This window comes from Lithobates pipiens, unplaced genomic scaffold (assembly GCF_037356315.1).
Source record: "Lithobates pipiens isolate NorthernLeopardFrog02 unplaced genomic scaffold, aLitPip1_a1.2 Scaffold_8, whole genome shotgun sequence".
Lineage (NCBI taxonomy): Eukaryota > Metazoa > Chordata > Amphibia > Anura > Ranidae > Lithobates > Lithobates pipiens.
In genome coordinates, this window is record NW_027507903.1 from 555,137,371 (window position 1) to 555,161,826 (window position 24,456).

At 42.0% G+C, this 24,456-nt stretch overlaps 1 protein-coding gene across 1 annotated transcript; it reads left to right on the forward strand.

Moving 5' to 3' along the window:
* Nucleotides 1-4,478: 4,478 nt before the first annotated feature.
* LOC143960920 (phospholipid phosphatase 5-like) lies at nt 4,479-24,224 on the forward strand. Its single transcript, XM_077469945.1, has 7 exons — nt 4,479-4,570; nt 7,791-7,899; nt 14,291-14,381; nt 16,328-16,391; nt 18,298-18,422; nt 19,288-19,458; nt 22,530-24,224. The coding sequence occupies exons 1-7, from the start codon at nt 4,500-4,502 to the stop codon at nt 22,697-22,699; spliced, it is 801 nt and encodes a 266-aa protein (XP_077326071.1). The 5' UTR covers nt 4,479-4,499; the 3' UTR covers nt 22,700-24,224.
* The last annotated feature ends 232 nt before the right edge of the window (nt 24,225-24,456 follow it).

Genomic DNA, 24,456 nt, shown 5'->3' on the forward strand with positions numbered 1-24,456 from the left:
GGTCAGTTGGTTTGAATTGAGGGCATAAATGTTGGCGAAAGTGTATTTTGTACCTGCAGTGATCCATCTTCTTTTTTTTTTTTTTTTTTTTTTTTTTTTTTTGTGTTGTCCCTATGGGTCGATTATTCTGCTTGCCTGCTGTAAAGGGCGGTTTTTGTGGACAACTATTGCCATTCCTCTGGATTTGCTAACTCGGGAGGTGCTGATATACCACTGGTTATACAGGTGGGTGGGCAATTTAGGTATTGCTTGGTGGGTAAAATGCGTCTCCTGTAGGAAGACAACCTGTGCCTTCAGCGTTTTATAGTTCCCACCATAGTTTGCTACGTTTTTACAGGGGGAGCAGAGACCACGAACATTGTATGAAATTACCTTGATTTCTGCCATGTTAACACAGTGTGGCGGGTTGGCGGCTGTCCTGGCTGTATTGTCCGGTGCGGGCTGCGATGGTCTGGGTAGATCCTGTCAGAGGAAAAGGTGAGAAGGAAAGGAGGCATGGGAAGAGAGGAAGGATGGGAGGGAAAGAGACAAATGTTAACATCAGTAAGAACAGTATTGAGACATACTATAATAAAAAAAAAAAACAGTGGTTTGAAATAACTGCAGGCCGGGTCCTAGGGGCTTCCTTAATGCAGGGGGCCTACCTGTTGTCCCGTATGTGGGTGGCCAACAGGGGGGTTGTGGGCCAGCATGTTTGTAGGTACAAGGGAGGGGTCCGCTCCGCCTCCACCTTTTTGGAAGTTGTTCTGGGACACCGAGTGTCCGGGTGCGAACTTTCAGGGGGTTTTGGGATACGGGCGTGACCTATGAGGTCAAGGATAGGGCTTCAGGGACAGGGTCCAGACATGACAAGTTTGTGTCTGAGGCGGACTTGCGCCAGTCTATCAAGGCAGACCGATGTCTGAATGAAAACCAGCTCTGATGTGGGGGTCTAGAGCGAGTGTCCAGCTTCTATCCCATATGTAAATTGGGAGCAGGATCCAGGTTGGTTTTAAAGGGTTAGGTAAGCTTGGGGTATGGAGTGAGTCAGCAGTCTCTCGGAGCCGAGGGGCCAGGTGATGCATCTACATCTTGATGGTGGCGACTGCGTCTCCGGCTGCGTCTTTGCGGCATATGCAGCCAGGGTTGGGGGAACCTGATGGCTGAGAAGCACACTACCTCTGTGACCTCATGCCAGTCCAGGAAGTCCACTGAGCCCAGTCCAAGAACCGAAAGGAAGTGAGGGAGGTCATCTTTGGTGCATAAAGTAACTGAGCGACCATCTTTAGTCGCTTATAGGTACAACAGGAAACCCCAGCGATAGGGTAGGCTTGCCTCCTGGAGGACCACCAGTGTAGGTTTAAGGGCCCTGCGTTGCATGAGACTGCTCCTGGAGAGGTCTTGGTAAAAGAGGTGTGCGCCATCAAAGGTTTATTGTGCATCTTCTGCATAACACGCTCTTTAAGGTTATATTTGTTCAGTTTGCATATGATGTCTGGGGTTGTCCGTGTCCTGAGAAGGGGGTCTCAGAGCTCCATGGGCATTGTCAGTTTTGATAGGCACTGTCTGGGAGCTCCAAAATTTCCCTGAATACCCCCACTAATGAGGGAATTATCTTTGGGGGCAGTCGCTTCAGGAAGGCCACGAATTCGAATGTTCATTCGTCTGTTGCGATTCTCAGTTATCGAGTTGTGACAGAAGTGCTTCCATCTTGTGGTCCTGGGCAGCACATCTCATCTGTAATTCTTATATGGTGGGGAGGGTCTCATCTAATCTTTGTTCCAGTGTCTATACTCTGGTGCCCAGGTGTGTTTTTTATTTTTGTTTTGTTTTTTAATCACTTCAATACCGGGCCATAGTCATATGAAGTCCACAGATGGGATCTCCCATCCTGGGTGAGCGTCATATGACGTCCTCGCTATCACGCCGCTCCTGCGGGCCCCCGGGGGCCCGCAGCGATAGTAGATGAGAGGTGTTGCTCTGACACAGCCCATCCCCCGATCCATGTGATCTGCCTCCCCGATCCACGTGACCGGATGTGTCCAATCACAGCCGGTCACATGTACTAGCTACATGCATGGCGCTCGTACACGCCTCTAGGACTCGTGCAGAGCGGGGATCAGGGACGAGGCTTGTCACCCTGACGCAGCCCAACCCTGATCGCAGAAATTAGCTCTTTGGACACAGTTGGTCACATGGTAATCACAGAATGTCAACAAACCACGGTAACGAGATGTTATCGGGTTCTCTTCCTCACACACCGATCATGTGTGAGAAGGAGATTGCAATAACCTCTTGTTACCGTAGAGTGTACACCAACACACACTGATACCCCCCCCCCCCCCCCCCCCCGCCAATAAAGAGGACCTGTCACCAGCCAGATCAGTACAGAGAGGGGAGAGAGAAACCGAGAGGAAATGACATGACGCCGGTTTGTTTACAAGTGATCGCTCCATCGGAGCGATCACATTGTAAACACCTGGGTGTAGAAAGATGGCCGCCGCTTCGGAGCTAGGCCGAAGCCGCGGCCTCTCCTAAGGCCGAGATCGCGGCATGTGTGCACAGATCGGTGACGATCCGTTGCACCCCTAGGGACGGCGGCACGGAGGGGAGCAGTAAATGCTAAGCACTGCCCCCACTGACGCATCGACGCCCTGCACGCACGTCGATGCGTTTTCTTAGTCAACGTAGTCGATTACGTCGACACGTCGTGGCAGCTCTAGTGTGTGTGTGTGTGTGTGTGTGTGTGTGTGTAATTTTATGAGAATCACAATTTTTTTTTTTTTTTTTTTTTTTTAGAATAAAGATCCCAATTCACGTGGTATAACATCATTTTTCACATTACACAAAAAAATTGGGCTAACTTTACTGTTTAGTTTTTAAAAAAATTAATTGAAGTGTGTTTTTTCTTTTCCCAAAAAATTGCATTTGAAAGACCGCTGCACAAATACAGTGTGACATAAAATATTGCAACAACCGCCATTTTATTCTCTAGGGCCTCTGAGATAAAATATGTATGTATGTGTTTGATAGTTCAAAGTCATTTTCTAGCAGAAAATACAGATTTTAACTTGTAAGCAACAAGTTTCAGAAGAAGGTTTAGGGCCGGTTCACACAGCGAGCCGCGGCGAGGCGTCTCCGACTTACCTCGCCGCGACTTGCAGAGGACTTCTGCATAGAAGTCAATGCAAGTCGCCCCCGAAGTCTCCCCGAAGTAGTACAGAACCTTTTTTCTGAGTCGGAGCGACTCGAGTCGCTCCCCTCAGAACGGTTCCATAGTACTGAATGGGGGCGACTTGCGGGAGCGAGGCGAGGCGAGCCGTGTCGCCTCGCCTCGCCTCGCAGTGTGAACCGGCCCTTAGTCTTTAACCACTTCAGCCCTAGAAGGATTTACCCACTTCCTTTAATTGACAATTGCAGGGTGGTGCAACTTTTTTTTTTTCCCCATAAATAGAGCTTTCTTTTGGTGGTATTTGATCACCTCCTGCGGTTTTAAATTTTTGCGCTATACACAAAAAAACAAAAGCGGCAATTTTGGGGAAAAAAAAACATAATTTTTTACTTTCTGCTATAAAACATGTCCAAAAAACAAAAATGGGGAAAAAAACTAATTTATTCATCAGTTTAGGCCGATATGTATTCTGCTACATATTTTTGGTTAAAGAAAAACAAAATAGGGGATTGATTTATGGCATTTTTATTATTAGCAATGGCAGCAATTTTTAACGGGACTGCGACATTGCGGTGAACAGATCAGACACCTAACCTTCTTTTTTTTTTTTTTTTTTTTTTTTTTTTAATAAAAAAATAAATAAATGATATCTCTATCTCTATATCTATATCCTTTTAATTGATATCATGAATATGAATTTATGGTTGGCCATTGGCATCATTTGAAGCAGTGTTTAAAAATCCTGCTGCATGTTTTGATGCATATTTGGTCAGTTAAAAAAAAAGCCCCAAAAAATGCACTTGTGTTAAATTTTTTAAAATCGCATGACTTATGAAAAACGCACCGTAAAATGGCGGCCGTTTTCGGCAGCCATTATCAGCACTTTTTTATTTATTTTTTGGCACAGTGCTGACAACCTATTTTTGGCCGATTAATTTTCAGCAGAAAAAATTTCAGTGCATCATTAATGTATAACTCAATGTGGACCCCAAACATTTTTGGCAAGACTTTACTGCCAAAAGATAACCTGTCTTGCTTTGGCATCATAATAAATTATTGGTGTCTGAACTGGTTAGCTGTTTGCTCTTTCTGGATGTTTTACTTGGTAACAAATTTGAGGGCACCCAATATATGTATGTATACGCTCTGGATATACCAGTGATTGGCTGCAGCTCTCTGTATACCATTTGGAGAATGCTGGATTATAGACCGCTGACTCGCAAATGTTTGGCCGGGCCGCGAGAACGATGGAAATGAAGGTGGGAGGGACCAGAGGTGTTCAGATTTAAATCTCTGCTTATGTTACCTTTGCTTGTCATCTGATAGGAGACACGACTTTTGTACCAGGATGGAGAAGAGGATCCTGGAAGGGTTTGCAGCCGAGTTCTTTATCAGAGTCCTGCTGCTCGGTATATTCCTGTAAGTACATCAGTCTGGTTAATGAGTAAAGCTGCAGTGATAGGAATGTTTGTATAATGCGTTTTATGACCTAATATTGATCCCTTTTATGTACACATAAAATTCCCTTTTTAACTGAGCAAACTTTGATTATTGTATCTGTATAAATGTTCTACCGTTACATAGAAGCAAAAATACTTTTGTTTAAGGCTCGGTTCACTCAGGGGCAGCACGACTTGCAGCGCGACTCGGATGCGACCTGCACACGACTTCAGCTGTGACTTGCAAAACGACTTCTGTATAGAAGTCAATGCAAGTCGCCTGAAGTCACCCCAAAAATAGTACAGGAACCTTTTTTCTAAGTCGGAGCGACTTGAGTCGCTCCTATTAGAACGGTTCCATAGTACAGAACGGAGCGCGTCTTGTCAGGCGGCTAAGTCGCCCCTGTGTGAACCGAGCCTTAGGCAAACCTTCTCGTATAATGAAAAGCGCTAAACGCCCAGGAAAATGATTTGACTAGCCTGTATGTGGATTAGTGATTAAAATGTTCATCAATACTACTAGCAAAGTAACAGGTCCCTTTTAGTGTACTTTACTTCTGCACTGTAGCAAAATTTAGTTAAAAACACATATACGTTGTTCCCCCTAGTGTTCTGTTCAGCTACAGAAGTGACGAGGAGCTTATAGTGGTTGTAAGGGATAGATTATTTTATTTCATAATAATAAACATGTTCTACTTGCCTGCTCTGTACAATGGTATTGCACAATAGTGGCCTCAAACTTCTCCTTCTGTGTGTGCCCCCATTTCCAAAACTCTTTCTATGGGGGCATGTGTGTGGGCACACTCGTGAGCCAGGCTCTGTGTGTTCATAGATGCGCACAGCGTGGCTCAGCCCTATCCCCCCACTCTCTGTACCAAGGATTTGAATGACAGCAGCAGGAGCTAATGCCTTTGCCCTTTAGTATGTATGTTTTCAGGGGGGTGAGGGTGCAACACAACTGCTGGGATATTTTTACCTTAAAGAGAAGTTCCATCCAAAAGTGGAACGTTCGCTCATGGCACCGGAGGGGGGGGAGCAGATACCTGTCTTTGATGCTAATGCTACACTGCTGGGTTCCCTTACTCACAATGGCGGCGGCAGCACCCAACAGCTGATGTAAATATCAGCTGCGGTGCCGACATCGTTGGACTCCAGGACAATTAAGTGTCCCATTATTAAGTCAGCAGCTTCAGTATGTGTATTCTTGTTTTTACATTCAGCTGTCAGCGGGGAAGCCTGCTGACAGCTGATGATTCATCGGTTGTTAGGGATGTGGCAACCAGCTTCCCGGCCTGCTCCTTACCAACCAGCTATACACAGTTTGTTAACCGCTTCCTGACCACCTCACACAGATATACTGTGGCAGAATCACGTACCTGTACGTTGCCCTTTAAGAGGTGGTCTGCGGGCACGCTGTGAGCGAGGGCCCTGCGGACTCTGTCCGGAGACATCCGCGATCGCCTCAGAGAGGAAGAATGGGGAAATGCTAATGTAAACAAGCATTCCCCTGTTCTGCCTAGTGACGGTGTCACTGATCACAGCTCCCTGGAATCGGGAGTGGTGATCAATGTTGTCACACACAGCCCCTCCCCCCATAGTTAGAATCACTTCCTAGGACACACTTTACCCCTACAGCGCCACCTAATGGTTAACCCCTTCACTGCCAGTCACATTTGCACAGTAATCAATGGATTTTTAATTGCACTGATCGCTGTATAAATGTGAATGGTCACGCCAAAAGTGTCTGATCTGTTCGCCATAATGTTGCAGTCACGATAAGATCGCTGCCATTACAAATAAAAAATATTAATAAAATGCCATAAAACTATCCCCTATTTTTGTAAACGCTATAACTTTTGCCCAAACCAATCACACGCTTATTGCAATTTTTTTTTTTTTTTTTTTTTAAACAATATGTTGAATACATATCATCCGAAACTGAGGTAAAAAAAAATATTTTTTTTAATATATTTTTGAGGGATATTTATTATAGCAAAAAATAATGCTTTTTTTTTTCAAAATTTTTGATATTTTTTTGTTTATAGCGCAAAAAAATAAAAACCACAGAGGTGAAAAATCTCTATTTTGTGGGCAAATTTTTTTTGTCAATTTTGTTTGGGAGCCATGTCGCATGACCGCACAATTTTCCTTTAAAGCGACGCAGTGCCGAATCTCAAAAAAACACTCTGGTCTTTGGCCAGCCAAATTGTCCGTGGCTTAAGTGGTTAAAGAGAAAAAAATATCAAAATGCATGTTTAAAAACGCACCTGAAAACCGCAACGACTACATACAGTATCTCACAAAAGAGGTGAACTCACTTTTGTTGCCAGCGGTTTAGACATTCATGGCTGTGTGAGTTATTTTGAGGGGACAGCAATTTTTTACTGTTATACAAGCTGTACAATCACTACTTTACATTGTAGGAAAGTGTCATTTCTTCAGTGTTGTCACATGAAAAGATATAATAAAATATTTACAAGAATGTGAGGGGTGTACTCACTTTTGTGAGATAGTGTGTATGTGAACTTTGGGGTCACTGCTGTGGATGTGAAGGAGAGGAATGGCTTTTGCTCTGTATGTCCCTCCTTGTGTTGCCTGTGTGTGTGTGGCGCTCGGAACACTACACATATGGGAGTGGGAGGGAACCTCTATGGGACTCCATACATCCATGTGACATTGGGGGCACATATAGATTGGGGTGCTGGACAGTTTCAAAAGTAAACTCGGAAGAGATAGCTTATAGCGCAAACAGCTAATACATGTATTTTATGTTATCGGTTTTATTTAAAAAGTTGTCACTTTAAGTTAGCCAATACAGGTATCGCTAAGGCCCCCAACACCCTTGGGCGGTGTGGGCACCGGCGGTCAAACTGCGCTATTTTTAGTGCCGCTTTACTGTCGTTTTAGCAGCGGTATTCGCACCCCCCCTCCCCCGCTAACGGCCGAGAGAGGGTTAAAACCACATCAAAGCTCTGCTGCAGCTTCGCTTTGCCGGGGGCTTTCTTACTGGGGGGCTTTCTCACTGGTGTGAATCGAGCAGATCTTTCATGGAGCTTTTCAGGTGCTATTTTTTAGCGATGTAGCGCCTGCAAACTAAACGCAGAAAGGGGTCTTTAAACTCCAAACTAAACGCACCTAACAAATGACTAGTTTGATGAACGGTGTTTGGTGTTAAACGTTTGCTTCTCCTGCTTTCACAGGCTTACAGAGATGATGCATCCCTTTCAGCGAGTGATTCAGCCAGAGGAGATGTGGCTCTATAGAAACCCGTATGTGGTCACCGATCGAGTCCCCACTAATAGTATGTTTGTAAGTACCTGCCCTGTGATAAAATGTACCTTATTGATGTACAGTATGCGAAGGAAGCCTGTACTGAGAATATGTTGGTTGGTTCCCTGGCTGTCATGATGATTAGTGGCAGGAATACTTTCTAAGGCCGCACAGCCCTAAGGCGGGTATGCGAGTAAACCGTACTGACGTCTAAATCTGCGTGCCTTTCATTGTAGTAATACAGCTAAATACAGTCAGGTAGCTTGTATATTTAGGTCAGAAGTGGCAGCACCCATGTGCATTCGGCTGAAATTCAGAGGACAGAGCAAGAAGACATTGCTCTAATTTGTGTGTATGAACATCTAATGTTGAGCTATATAAACAGGCTTCCCTTAAAGTGGTTGTAAACCCTTTAAAAAAAAAAAAAAAAAATCCCCCCCCAAAAACAACTTGCAAAATAAAGGCATAATGAGCTAGTATGCATAGCATACTAGCTCATTATGAATTACCTGAGATTGAAGCTCCTGCAGCCGTCCTCGTTAACCACTCTGGTGGCCGACATCTCTCCGGGGGGTTACTTCCGGGTATCGTGGCTCTGGCACTGTGATTGGCCAGAGTCGCAATGACATCACTCGTGCGCGGGAGCCGCCGGTAATGGCACAGTAAACTGAGGCAACGGTACGTACGTACATACCCTTGCTTAAGTGTGCATGTGCCGATGACAGCGGCAAATACAGGGATATCTCCTAAACCGTGTAGGTTTAGGAGATATCCAGTGTAGCTACAGGTAAGCCTTATTATAGGCTTGCCCGTAGTAAAAAGTGATTGTAAATGGTTTGCAACCACTTTAACAAATCTGATAAGGATATACAGGTGGTCCCCTAGTTACTAACATCCGACTTGTAAACGACTCCTACTTACAAACCGGAGACAACAGGAAGTGAGGAAATCACTCCTGTAAGAGTTATTATGGGAAAACGGTGTTTCCACTAAAGCTTTATCACCAATCCTTGTTTCCACAACAACCCAAAATGTTCACAATCCAATTGTCATTGGGACAGAAAGGGAGGTGAAATCTTCTGGGGCACAGACAGCGAAACAAATGTTACAGGGGTGTTAACCCTTCCCTATGCTATCCAAAAAGCTTAAAAATCGTTTTTTGGCTAGATCTACACTTAAAAAATGTAACTGTTCTGACTTACAGATTCAACTTAAAGGGGTTGTAAACCTTTGTTTTTTTTCCACACCTGCCAGTCACTGGCCCCCGAGCCCCTTCATCTCTTCAGGGATGCGCTGTCCTTCTCATCACGGGGTCCCGGCTCTTGATTGGATAGATTGATAGCAGCACAGCCATTCGAACTGTGATTCCTGCTCCTATCAGTCAAATCCAGTGATGCGGGCACCAGGGGGTGGGCCGAGTCTGGCATTCATATCTGTGGATGCAAATGCTGGGCTCGGGAGCGTGCCCATGCAAGGTAACCCCCTCCAGGAGAGTGGTTATCTAATGTGGGGAGGAGCTGTGAGAGCTGCTGGGGGACCCCAGAAGAGGATGTTCGGGGGCCACTCTGTGCAAAACGAACTGCATAGTGGAGATAAGTATGCTATGTATGTTATTTAAAAAAAAAAAAAAAAAAACCCTTTACAATCACTTTAAGAACAAATCTACAGACCCTATCTTGTTTGTAACCCGGGAACTGCTTGTACAGCTAAAACACGTGCAGAGGACACTAGTGCTTCTCTTGGTACCTGGATAAAAAAAAAAATTTAATATGCATATACTGTAAATTTTTTTTTTTTTCCAAAAGCTTTTATTGAAGGAATCGTAATACAGAAAAAAAAACACAACCGTACAATGTAACAGCAAAGTACAGAACTGTAGTAATACAATTGTTGCAGCATGAACAAAGAGCCTGTTGACTTAGAGTAAATAACCAAAAGCAGAAGTAGCTGAAACAAGGTAAATAAGCACCAGCGAAAGTTAATACTAACTTAATGGTTTGGCTTAAAGTTCCAAAACATGTCTATTAATCAGATTCCTAACAATCCCGGGAGACTGCCTCCCAGGAACTGTTAAAACATGTTGTACAAAGAGAAGATATAAATGACATGAAAACCTTAAAGTAGAAAGGTGCTTTGAAAACATTAGAAACTAATTTCTATAACACCGTGTGTAACTTAAAAACAAAAGTATGAGTGGAGGGTAGGAAAGAGAGGACAGTCTGACAATGGGAAGAAAGAGAACACAAGTGGTGTAGGATTATCGAGAAAACAGGAGAAATTTCAGGGGCTAGAAGTGGGGGGGACTCCAGCTACCAGTTTGGAACATTCATCTGATGAACGAAAATGAAGCCAGCAAGCCCAAGTGGCCCAATATTTGGATGGGGTGTCTTTAGCCTGCGAAATTAAATTTTCCATGTCCGCAACATTGGAGACTCTCTTAATCCAATCAGAAATTGAAGGTGGCGTTGAAGATTTCCATAATGGTGGGATACACATTTTTGCTGCATTCAACAAGTGTTGTGCCAAAGAGCGATGATAAGTCTTCATCGAGATGGTCGAGTGGTGTAGGAGCATCATGGCAGGGGAAAAATCTATAGAGAGTGTGGTAATTTGGCAAATTAAACGATGGATTTCAATCCAATATGGTTGAATGCGAGGGCAAGCCCACCAAATATGTAGAAATGAACCTGTACCACCCGAGCATCTCCAGCAGGAGGGAGAAGTGGAAGGGGACCTTTTATGAAGTTTATCTGGAGTGAGATACCACCTGGAGAAAATTTTAAAATTATTTTCCTGAACAGATACATTTAAAGATCCTTTATGAATATGTGTAAAGATGTTCAACCATTCTGAGTCCGATAACGTCAGGGATAAATCAGTTTCCCAGTTGCGAACCGCTAGGTTGTCTTTCGGAGCTTGATCCAAGAAAAACAAGGAATATATATTGGAAATAAGATGACGTTGTGGTTCAGATTGATTGCACAAAATTTCAAACGGAGTGAGTTGCCTAGCAAAATCATGTTTAGAAAGTCTCCCCATCAGGAAGTGTCTTATTTGGAAATATGCCCATCTTGGGAAGGGGATACCCGAAGGATGACATGGAAGCTCTGATAATGGGCGGAATTGCGAGTTGTGAAAGAAATCCATAGCTCTAATGTCAGGAGATTGCCAAAAACCGGAAAGGAAGGTATTTGATTGTCCTGCAGGGAATTCTGGGTTATTGTTAACTAGAGTCATCGGACTATGGTGGGATGATACATGATGAGTATTACAGATTGTGTGGAAGGCATGTAAAGTACTAGCGATGAGGGGATGTTGAGTACATGTACGGGGGATATGTTCGGGGAGCATCCAAGGCAAAGATTTGATTGGGTAGGGAGAGAAGGCGTTTTCCGTCTGTACCCAGGCTTTGGAGCGGGAGTGGACATTCCAGTCCACAATTCTAGTGAGGAGGCTTGCCCAATAATATTTCCTAAAGTCGGGTAATCCAATTCCCCCCTTAGATTTCGGGAGAGTCAATCTAGAGAAACTTATTCTGGCCCTTTTACTAGCCCATATAAAATTGGCACAGATGGAGTGCAATGACTTAAAAAATGTTGGGGGAATATGGAGTGGAATCGTCTGGAAGAGATACAGCAGGCGGGGTAGGACATTCATTTTGATAATGGATGCCCTGCCGAACCAAGAAAATAGACCTGTCGACCAAGTTTTAAGGTCACTTTGGACTGTCTGAAGCATATGGAGAAAATTAAGGGAATATAAATTGCCTAGGTTGGTTGGTATATACTGTAAATTTACCAGCCTTTATCAAATATAAAAATCACTCAAGAAGCATATACAGCAATCAGCCATAAGATAGTGACCACTGACAGGTAAAGGGAATATCATTGATCATTATGCCTCTTGTTTAGGTCCAGGAAAAAAAATAAACAAGATACAGACCGTGTGTGTGTGTGTGTGTGTGTGTGTGTGTGTGTGTGTGTGTGTGTGTTTTTTTTTTTTTTTTTTTAAGACCTAGACTCAAAGGTTGGTAAATGTAAACAAAATCAGAACATTGTATCCAGTGCTTACTGTAATGTTCTTTTTATGGCAGCATGCCTATGACAGAACTCTGCTCCAATCATAGTAATGCTGCCATATAGGCATCAGGAAAAGAGGGTATAAAAGTGCAAAAAAATCTTAGGGGATAATTTACTAAAACTGGAAAGTGCAAAATCTGGTGCTGCTCTGCATAGAAACCAATCAGCTTCCAGGTCTTTTTATTGTCAAAAGCTTAATTGAACAAGCTGAAGTTAGAAGCTGATTGGCTACTATGCACAGCTGCACCAGATTTTGCACTCTCCAATTTTAGTAAACCAACCCCATAATGTTTAAAAGGTCATTTCCATGGGACTATTAAAATCGGATAGTGCTAAGCGCCAAAGAAGTAAAATTTCAAAGGTACAATGAAAAAATATGCGAAATGGCAAAATACAATAAAAATAATACTATATAATATAATATAATATAATATAATATAATATAATATAATATAATATGTGTGTGTGTGTGTGTCACCGCAATGGGTTATGGTAATAATCCCTACAAAACATAAAAGTCCCAAATTGCTTTTTGTTCATAAGTGCTTGTGCTCAAAATATGACAACCAGTGCTGTGTTTAGCTTGTTCTCAGATCAGGTGCCCCACATGGATGTGCACTCACCCCTAGGTGTTGACCAACTATCTCTAGTATGGTCATTTGTGCTGGTGGGGGAGACCCCCTGAGTAAGCTCTTTTGCTGGCAGCTCATACACTGGATAAGTCCTCAGATAAATAGAGGGAAATGACAAGAGAAGAACCTCATCGTGTAAAAACTTATGGATTTATTAAATCTACAACAAACAAAATTTCACTCACATGTAGTGCACCACCCTGGCACCCGGTGTGTACAGCATGTGTTTGTTAGTAACGGGTAGCTCGGCCCACGATATGCTGAATTTGTCTGATCGCGGTTCAGCTCGGTTCCTGGAAGGTGCGTGGGCGGGCGTGGGTCACGATGCAGCAATCAAGCCTTGATGCATTTCAGCCAATCAGAGGGTCGTCATCGGGAGGCTTCCATATCTATGTGACTGTCACGTGTTTTACATGTTTGCTTTGCATCTTTTGTTTTTGTATAAATATAGAAAATTGTAGATTAGCCAATAGGGAGCATTGTATTTCACCAAGATCACTTGGCCTCCATTTGTATCAACTCTTAAGCTTTCATACACATAACAAATGCATTGTTTTTAATGAGTCACCCGACTCATAGACTTGCATTGTAAGAAGTATCACAAAAGCCCAACCATTGTGTAGCACTGTAAATCAAGACACTCATGCCAGCATATATAATGAGCTGCCCCTGTATACATTAACTAGCACTGCTCCCTGGAGTTGGAACATGGAAACCTTTTGGTGTTGGAAAGGTGCCCTGGCAGTGATGGGTATGGGGTAAGAGGTAGTGGTGTTTATTTATTTATTTATTTATTTATTTATTTATTTTAAAAGCAGAAATTCAAAAAAAAGCACATTAGAAAATGTAAAGGATAAGTTCGCCTTTAAAAATAAATGCACATTTTTACAGGTCAAAAAAAAAAAAAAAATATATATATATATATATATATTATATTATATTATATTATATTATAATATGGCAGATAAATGAATAAAGCAGCCATGTGCCCCACAGGGCTACACTCTTTTCAAAAGTGACAGCTGGTATGGGAAACTTCCCCACTCTGCTGTCACGCAGAGGGCAGCAGACCACCAAGCATCTGCAGCAGAGGGAACATGTTGTATCCTAAAAACAGGTTGAGCACATAACATGTTCCCGAAGGTAAACTTATCCTTTAAAAAAAACGAATAACTAAATTCTACTTCCACCAGATTCTGTCCCCCCAGCACCGAATGTCTGCCACCTGATGTCCCCAGGCTGTCATGTTAGTGCCCCCAGCTTGTAAATGGCAAGTGAAGGTGAGGAGCTAATTTCTTTGCCACTCTTCTCTCTCCTCCTATCCACATGCTCTTTATCAGCACTAGAACGGATTGGCTCTTGTGCTGCTTCTTCCTCTCCCATTCTAAGCCCTGCTCAATTAGGACTTCAAGATGCTGGTCTCAAGTCAGATTCAGGTACATGTACTGCTTGTATCAAAAAATGCATTTCTAGTGTTATTGAATGCAGAACTGCATCCATGCTTGTCTTTTTAATCAGCCTGGATTTCAGCTTTAAAATGGGGATGGGAGGGGAAACCTCTAGTGTGTGTGTCTGTCTTTTACTAAAATTCCTGTTTGATATTATTGACATTCACATTTTGAAACACAGGAAAGTTGCACACAGACCTTCCATTCTAATTGTCATAATTGTGTACAGATGCACCACAGCTGTATCCTTTATCACTTCTTGTGTTTCTAGCTGATTTCTTTCTTGGCTCCCATCTCGGTTGTGGTTTTGGCCCGCCTTTGTCGCCGAGCAGATCGCGCAGATGCACGGGAAGCTATACTTGGTAATATTTTGTACTGATAGCAGTTCTTCTGAAACAACCACAGAGAGCTGAGAAATTTCCTCTCTGATCGGATTACGCAGGAATTCAAGTTGAAGTGTGTTTTTGCATGTGGTTATACTGCTCATGTAGTTAGAATGTGACTGGCGTTGGTAATGATGGGCTGTGGATTAAACCATCCCATACATCAGCCATACATTGTTTTTGGTCCCCCCCCCCCCACACACACACACACACACACACACACACACACACACACACACACACACACACACATAGAGCTTTCTTTTGCTGGTATTTAATAACCATCTGCATTTAATTTTTTTTTTATTATTTTTTTTTTGCACTATAAATAAAAAAAGTGACAATTTTGAAGAAAAGAGGGCAATTTTTATTTATTTATTTATTTATTTATTTTGCTATAATATCCCCAAATTTCTTTCTCTGTTTAGGCCGATATGTATTCTTCTACATATTTTTGGTAAAAAAAAAAAAAAAAATCGCAATAAGTGTATTATATAGAAAGGCCTTGCGCTACTACCAAAAAGTGAAAACTACAAGTATGATATAAATAGTAGTAAATCTCATAAGAAAAAATAAATATAGCAAACTAGTGCTTAAAATAAGTGCTACAAAAAAATCAACATACACTAAACAAGTGCTGGCAGCAATAAATGAATATACACGTGCAAATTGCAAACAAGGTGCTAGTAAATGCAGCTGGATCTAATAGCATTCAGATAATACCAAAAATCGAAATAAAATCCATAATGATCCTTGCGCAGGATCATTATGGATTTTATTTTAATAAGTGTATATTGATTTATCAGGACTGCTGCATTGGGGTGGACAGATCGGACACTTTTGACACTATTTTGGGACCACTGACGTTTATACAGAGCTAAAAACGGCCACTGATTACTGTGTAAATGTCACTGGCAGGGAAGGGGTTAAACCATGGTTGCTCAAGCTTTGGCCCTCCAGCTGTTCCGAAACTACAAGTCCCATAAAGTGTTACAAGGCTGACTGTTGTAAGCATGTTTCCCAAAGTGATACAAAATTTTTTGGGTGATTTTTGTATCACTGTCATGTTTTTTGGTCAGGCAACACACTGACACCTTTGCAGCCATTGTGCTATATGCTGGGAGTTCAGTGTGCTCCTCTAGCCTTTAAGAAGGGGTGGCTCCCCTTCAGTCCACCTGCTCTCACCTATCCATCAGAATGCATGTGCCTCCACTGTGGAAACCCTTATAAATTAGTGTTGGGTACCACAGATATCAGGGTGCCTTTGCTAGGCTCTGTGGCTTACGCATGCATTTGCAAATGTGTGCCGACTAAACCCCTACTTTTAACGCATATTGTTACACAGGTTATTTGGTTGTCGGTGGGCTGGTCGGTAAGTTAAGCTTGGTTTTTCCCATGGATTTATCCTTGGCCTTGTTTGTATATGTTTCCAGAAGGCAAAAGCATGATGGGATTTTCAGTTTTGCAACAGCTGGAGGACCACAGGTTGAGCGCCCATGGGTTAAACACTAGGGGGCGATCAAGGGGTTAACTGTGTTCCCTCAGTGTGCCCTCTAACTGTGGGGGGGTGGGCTACCTAGCACATGACAGAGATCACTGCTCCTGATGACAGGGAGCAGCAGGGCAGAACAGGGAGATGCCTTGTTTACATAGGCCTTTCCCCATTCTGCTTCTTCTGATCGTGATGGCAGGCACACGCCCGCTAGCCCAGGATTGCGAACAGACATGCAGGTAAGCCCTTTTGTGCACCCACCGCATTCTACTGACGTACAGAGGCGTGCGGCGGTCAGGAAGCGGTTAAAAAATGTACCTGTTCCAACTTGCATACAAATTCAACTTAAGAACAACCCTACAGAATCGTGTTTGTAACCCGGGGACTGCCTGTGCTTTATAATTAAAACTCCTCCTTTATTTTGTTTCTACAGCTGCCAGTCTTGCTTTAGCTCTTAACGGTGTATTCACTAATACAATAAAACTCATAGTGGGAAGGTAAGATTCTTTTTTTTTTTTTTTTTTTTATTTCCCCCCCCCCCCCCCCCCCTTTTTCTTAGAAATGTTTGAAATCATTGAACAAATAGATGTATTTTTATACTGGAAGCATTGCACTGGTGTGCTCTTAACAAAATTTAGAGAATAGCCCCAGAACACTCGTGTGTTCCCTGTAACATGAGTGTACACAAGGGTGAGCGAGGCCTTATAGTATCTTGTATACAGATGTAAAATTGTTCTCATTAGTGATTATCGGGATGGAAAAGGAAATGTGATTATCATTCTCTGTATGTGTTGGGAAAATGTTGCTTCACTTCTGTCTTGGGGGCAAAAAGTGAGAGAAATAACAGTTGTGACCGGAGCGGGTGTCTCCTCACTTGTTCCGTCAATAACAAATATTGGATTTCCCATCACTTACCATACCAGTGACAGACAAGAGGTGATTGCATGGTACTGCTTGGTCAGTGAAGAGAAAACAGGATATGGAGAGTAATATATGGATTCGTGACGTGGCAAATTATGAAATCTGGAAATGCAGCGCACATTCTCCTTCTTTAATGGGGTAGTAATGAAGCTGCTTTGCTGGTGATACTGATGGAGTTATTGCAAACTAATTTTTCAAGGCTTTTTTTTATTTTATTTTTTTTTTTTTTCTAGTGATATCAAGAATAATATTATGTTATTTTTTTTATTTGGGCAAGTTACCACAACACCATTATCCCGTCATTTTTTAGATCAAAGATACAACTATGTTGGTGTTCCTTGTTAATTTTACATTGTATTTTTTAAAATGTAACTGCCTACTCTCAAACTGTCATTTGAAGTAAAACACATAGCCAAGTATTACTCTACACTATTTTTTTTTTTTTTTTTGTACATTAAGAAAACAAATCAAATTAGACATATCTGCCAATAGAACTTAACCAAAAAGTACAATCTATGCATCCAAAAATATAGAAAATATAACAAATCAAGTCATTATTCAACCAAAAAAATATCAAAGCAATAACTCCAAGGCCAATAATAAATGGCACGTTATTTCCTCCGATTCCACAACATGTCTGGTTGACGAACAGCCATTCAGAAACGAACTGAAAAGCATGAATCCACACTCGCCAAACTTCTACTAACACAAAATTAGCAGAAGGGGCCCAAAAGGTGGCGCTAAAGAGCTGAAAATCAACGTAGTACGTCACTATGTTCATATTTGTTAGCCAACAATTGTGTGGCCATGTGTATGCAAGACAAGTTTGGACCAATGCCCTTCGGACAAAATTCCAAGGTTTTGTTGGCCAACAGTCTGATCATGTGTACGAGGCTGTACTCTACATAGTTGAAGGTAAATTTAAAGGAAATTAAACAAGAAAATTGTATAATGTATGGCCAGCTTAAGATGGCATTCTACATTTACCATCAGCATTGGGACCTGAGATTTTGTGCATTAGCGTTATTATGATACATCCAAATATCACCCAAATCGTCCCCTCCGCTCTTCTCAAGACCTCCTACTCTCAAGTTCTCTCGTCTCCTCCTCCCATGCTCGTCTCCAGGATTTTTCCAGAGCCTCTCCCATCCTCTGGAACTCTCCACCTCCACTGTTCCGGCTATCCCCTACGCTTGATCCCTGAAAACTCATCTCTTCAAGGAAGCCTACCATGTCTCCAACTAATCTCCTACCACTTCCATCAGCTCATTCCCCACAGTTACAACCTTTTTGTACCACCTGCCCCACCCTCTTAGATTGTAAGCTCTTCTGAGCAGGGCCCTCTTAATCCTCTTTTATTTATTTTTTTGTATTCTAACTGTATTGTCTCCTTTTGTAGTGTAAAGTGCTGCGTAAACTGTTGGCGTTATATAAATCCTGTATAATAATCTCCATGATGATGATCTCCTTTTATATCTTTAGGCCACGTCCCGACTTTCTGCAGCGCTGTTTTCCAGATGGGCGAGAATCGCCAGGACTGGAATGTACGGGTGATCCAGAAGTGGTGACTGAAGGGAGAAAGAGCTTTCCCAGTGGCCACTCCTCATGTGAGCAAAATGTCATTTTATTTTCAGCTTAAACTTTCCTTATTTCTTTAATGACCAATAACTGAACTCTGGATCTCTTCAGTGTAAGGCCACAAGGTATTTGAGCATATGTCCAGTTTTCAGGGTACACTACTCTTCCTCCAGTCAATGATTGACATGGAATGAGCAGCACGGAAGCTTGTGGGACTGCTTGACCACATTTTTGTGTAACCCAGGACCAGTTCTGATCCTAGAATTCCTATCTTAGTATATTATCTGTGCCAAAATCGCATCATAGTGGACATTGTGGAGGATTAGAAATGTAAATGTTTACGTGGTCCTTTAATGAAAAACTGGATTCTCCCAACGGAAGATGCTGAAGACGCACTTAAATGGTTACTCCAACATTTCATTCAGTATCAGTAATATGAAATGGGGTAGAACTTTACCTCAGTAATGCAGTCCCCATAATATAGTTTTATTACCTGTTACTGCCAGTTCAGCCTGAAGTTCTCTACTTCCTATAATGGTGACAATGCTGTTTGGTCCTGCAGTAAAATCACATGGTGGTGTTGTCAGCAGGGTAGTCTTAGGCAGACATCTTGTTTTTAAATGGTCCTTTTTTCAGCAGTCACAAAAATGTGGGTTTTGTTTGTTTTCAAATGGTGGGAGGAAGGAGGAAATGTTTATAGTTTGTATAGGTTTTATACATAAAAGCTGATCATTGCAAGCACACTTGCTGAGGTCACGAAGTGAATCACTGTAGTGAGATTAATTAGAAACGTTGCTCATGTGCTAAGCTCAGCCATAGGAATAATTGGTGTCCTTTTTTATTTTTATTTTTTTATTTCTTCTTATGTTCTGTTTCTTTTTCCCTCGTAATCAGTTGCATTTGCTGGGTTGGGCTTCACAGCTCTTTATATTGCTGGGAAGCTGGGAAGTTTTTCCTCCACTGGTCGTGGACATTCCTGGCGACTGTGCACCTTCTTGTTCCCGCTGCTGTGTGCTATCGCTATTGCGTTGTCCCGCACATGTGACTACAAGCACCACTGGCAGGGTAAGTACACTGGATTTAGCAGGGGTTAAGTGTCGAAAATCTGGTAAAAGTCAGGCTGGGTTTATGATGAAAAGAGGTTATCTTCAAAAAAATAAAAAGTGAAACACTTGACCCACATGTCCTGATTTTCATAGCTTCATGCTGGTCCTTTTTTTTTATTGTGGTGGGTATCCTCCATGACCAATGAGGAAGAATGGCAGGGAAGAACTTACCGCAGGAATCGAGACTTTAAAATAATTTGCCATGCAGGTACCAAGTATTGTCTGCTCTTTTATTTGCTCTCTTCTGCAGCCCAGGAACCCAAATCCCGGACTGCTGTAATCTGTAAGGTTCCACACTTAGACCCCTTTCGTGCTGTGCCGTCAGCGGTAAAGCGCCACTATTTTTAGCAGCGCTGCCCCATTGGCGGTGAAGGAGCGGTGAATTCACCACTCCAAAGAAGCAGCTGGCAGGACTTTGTCTAACACCCTGCCAGAGCACCGCTCCAGTGTGAAAGCCCTCGGGCTTTCACACTGAAGTAAATAGAGCAGCTTTTAGGGCGGTTTGCAGGCGCTATTTTTACCGCTATAGCGCCTGCAAAATGCCCCAGTGTGAAAGAGGTATTATGGTAGCGTTGACACCCCCCCCCCCCCCCCCCGCGCCATACCTTTCCTCAAGTTGGCCATTGGGAAGATGTGGGAGGGAATAGGGCAAGCTAGTAATACTACCAGAGTAAACTATCCTTGAATCCGCTCATACATTGAAATTGCCCAGTGGACTTTTTACAAGAGTCGCACCAAACAAAAGTAGGTCAGCACATTCTAAAAAGGTAGAAACTTTTATTTGAACACAAATTAAAATTACACAGAATACATTAAAAAAAGCATATATAGTTGCAACAGATGTACATGAGGAAATCCTTGAAATCCTAACTCTTGATGCGTTTTGTGAAGCAACGTTCACTTCTTCAGGAAACAAACTTATTTTATAGGATATCTGTAGAAAGACCATGTCATTAGTCTACCATAATACAAGAAAAAACTACATGGCAGAAAAAAATATATATATTATATATAATCTCTATCTATATCCGTCATAGAAAAAAGAATGGACTGGTTCAAACAGTTGTCAAAACGTGTGGGGCATCCCTTGGATCCAGGACTGATAGCTGGAAAAGTGCACTGATCACCTGGATACCTACATTGCAGTTTTGGGCCCTCACCAAGTTTTGACAAGCATACGTGTAAAAAAAAAAAAAAAAAAAAAAAAAAATTGGAAACTCTTACATACTATACCCACTGAAGTGACTGGATACACAGAAGTTAAACAAATCCTCCTGCATAAGTTGTACCTGTTTATCTGTAGCCCTTTCTCCACTACAGCCTACTAAATCGCACATTTTACATTTTCATATCTAATGTCACACACTACACAGCAGAGTTTAGTGTAATCTGAGACCTGAGGGGAAGGAATAGACACACCCTCCCTTACAGTCTCGTAAGGAAACCTGCACAGCTAAGGCTGTCATTCCCCCTCTGTGTGCTGGGGGTGGGGTGGGTGCCCTCTGTGTCCCCTGGGATTCTGAGGGGGTGTCCCCTGGGATTCTGTGGTGATAACAGACCCTGGCAGAAGTGATTTGTGCAGATAGCAGAAGATGGGAACCACGCTAGGTACTTTGGATTGAGGGAAATGCTTTGTTCAATATTTATTTTTTTTCATTTCAGAGGTCTACAACCACATGAAATCCCCACATATGGGATTTTATTTTTGAGAGTAACTAAGCAATCCCTTCCATTGTGTTAAACTGCACCGGAAGTGTCCCCTTCAGCCTAGGTTCACACTGACAGCAGGTTAGAAATCGCACGATTTCATACCCGTATGTCAGTCTGACTTCAGGGGTGATTTCAGAGATATCTGTGCGGGTTCCTGCACAGATATCTATACAAATCGCACAAAAGCCACCAAATGTAGTTCAGAAACTGCTTTTGGGAGTCTAGGCAGTACAGAACTGATTCGGATGGTACAAATCGCACCAATGTGAACCTAGGCTAATTGTCTTTAAAATTCTGGAATTAATGTGACTAACTTGTTAAAGCAAAACTTTACCTGTAACAACTTGATAAAAATAGTTCTTTAGCAAGGCACACATTCCACGTTAATTATGCTACCAACATTGGTGTGTGCTGTAAATTCCTTCCGGCATTACTCCTGTTTATACTTTCTAGGGGCTGCCATTTTGCTGAAGCCCAGAGCCCCTGAACAGCAGTCAATCATAAAGTGGAATTAAACCCATGGATTTAGCGATTTTCAAAAAAGTTACATTCCTGGAATGCTGGGATTGGTAACGCCACATTGGCTTGTGTCCTCAACCAAACTATTAAACCATCAAATGGCTGGTGTCATAACTGATCACATATACAACACCATGGCAGTTGCAGATCAAACAGAAGCAGCTTCCTTGGCTGTAAAGGATAGGAGGGTTTAATTCAGCTGTCAGCAGATCGGCCTCTAAAAACTTAGCAGTGCCTAACAACAATGGAGAGCAACTGAGCAAGTCCAGAGCATGGTGAGACAGAGTTATGACTGGATTATAAACAGTATAGGCACTTAGTTTTAATGTTGTACATAGCTATACTTGCAAAAGGGGCCATCCTAAAGTGATCTAGCAGGACTTTAGTCAGAAAATTAAGTTCCACTTTAAGATTGCCTTTTAATTTTATGCTGTAGGCATTTTAAAATTGGCACTTCATGTTATAACTGTACAAAATCCCCCCCTTTGCCTTCCATAACATCTGAGTATACCACAGATCCCTCCAGATGCTCGCAGTAGCCCAGCCACTCACAGTACTTATTGGCCAATTGGTGAACCACGTGGTAAGACAGGTTGGTGAAATGGGGCAATAGGTCGGATCTTTTACTTTTTTAAATGATCAGGTTTTGTGTCTGTGTGCTCTGGACACAGGCCACTATAAACAGCATTGTCTCTACAGGGAGGTTTCATATATTATGCAGTTTGTTAGATTGTACATTAGAACATATGACTATTTAGGACCTTTGTAATATAATCTGCCTATTGTCTCCATTAATTTTAGATGTTGTGGTTGGAGCTCTCATTGGACTCTTCTTTGCCTACCTGTGCTACAGGCAGTATTACCCCCCATTGACAGACAAGGAATGTCAGCAGCCATATCGGACCAAGGGACGAGTGTCCGGAGCTCAGGAGAGGAAGCTGAGCACCGCAGGGTACAGCCTGGATGTATAGCTGAGACATTCCGTACATATAGACTTTCACTGCCACAGTACTGCGATGCCCTCCTATGATGAAGAGGTGGTCTTCACTTTCTCAGGAGCAGATAATGTATTTATTAGGGGCAGCTGTTACCTTCCAACAGGTTTGGCTGTTTCCAGTTCTGTGTTACACTTGAAGGGAATAAGAGGAGGACCATGCTATAGATTGACATTTCCAGTGAGTCTTTCATGCCCAGTTTGGGTATGTAGGACAACATATAAATACTTGGCAGTTGTGTAGAACATATTTATTGGGACAGTGGTAAATTATACCTGGGCCCCAAGGAACTCCTTGCTGTATCCAACCAGGACATAATCTGACAATGATGGGATTATTGGTAATATTAAGTGATTGTAGATTATGAAGGATGGATCGCTCAGTGCTTGGAATATAGCTGCTGTTTAGTGATCAGTTTACTGTAGATTATCTGATATGGATTATCAAAGTCTAGTGATATCATGATTATAGTCTTATGTGGACAAAATCACATAGTGCTACGAGAATGGTATGTGTGCTTCTAGGCTGATCATATAACGGTTTCCTCCAGCCACACAGTTGAGGTGGATCGAGGAGCCCTCCCCACTGAGACATTGTCTGCTGATGTTGGGATTCTCCGCTGTCAGCATAAACTGGTCAGCGGCTGCATCTGCTGATCGAAAAATAATTTCCACCAAAGTTGAGTGTTAGAAGGACTTCTGTCGAGTGGGAGCGGCCCCACATGGATCATAATTTGAATGGCCCCCGCTGAACTGGCCAAAATTTCAATCCATGTATGGGTTTAGACTGTGTGTAGAATTGCGCAGTGCTAGGATTATGTGCAATGTCCGGTGACCGTAGAATCCCGGGACAGGATTATATGGTGCTAGAATTGGACTGAATTGCAGTTTGAGAATAACCAAGCTGTGTTGGTTTTAAAAGCATTTCACAGACTTTTAAACAGTCAAAATTTTCTTCTGTAGCTGAATACCATCACCTAAATATTATTTAAATGTCCAAAAATTGTTAAAAAAAAGTCTGTAGCTATTGTGTCTAAAATGTTGCCATAAAATTGTACTACAGGTTTTCCCTCCTCCCAGTTTTTAATAAGGACATCTGTCTGATTACTGCGGACATGTAAAAAACAAAAAAAAAAATTAGGAAAACTAAGGTCAACGAGTTTAGAGAAAAATATTTTTTTTTTTTTTATTATAAATTTATTTAATTATAGCAAGTTTCTCCTGGAATTTGTTTAGCTGGAAGAAAATGTTCAAAGGGAAACTGGATTTATGTAGCAGTTATTTTTTATTTTAAGATTAAAATGTGGATTTAATCAGCGTAATAAAACCCAAGCACCCACTGATACTAGTATTTATAACAACCTGGTTCTCCATATAAGTTGTTATATTGTCCATGGGGGCAACCATATTGTCCCATTAAGTGTGTGGTCACTGCCTCTTGCTGAACAGTACAACACTATGGTTGTTTCACTGCTCCTGCTTATGTTCAGCTTGATTTAAAGTCCTCCTTTATATATATATATATATATATATATATATATATATATATAAATTATTTTTTTTTATTTATATTTCGGATAGAGTGGTGAGAGTGTAAAGCCTCTGTTGGGTTTATTTTGCCAGTACAGGATTGCTTATGCAGAAAAATGTTAAGGTATCACAATAATCAATGAGAAAAAAAAAATCTATTCTAAAACATTTGAAAGTAGCCCCAAGTAGCTTACCCAAAAAAGC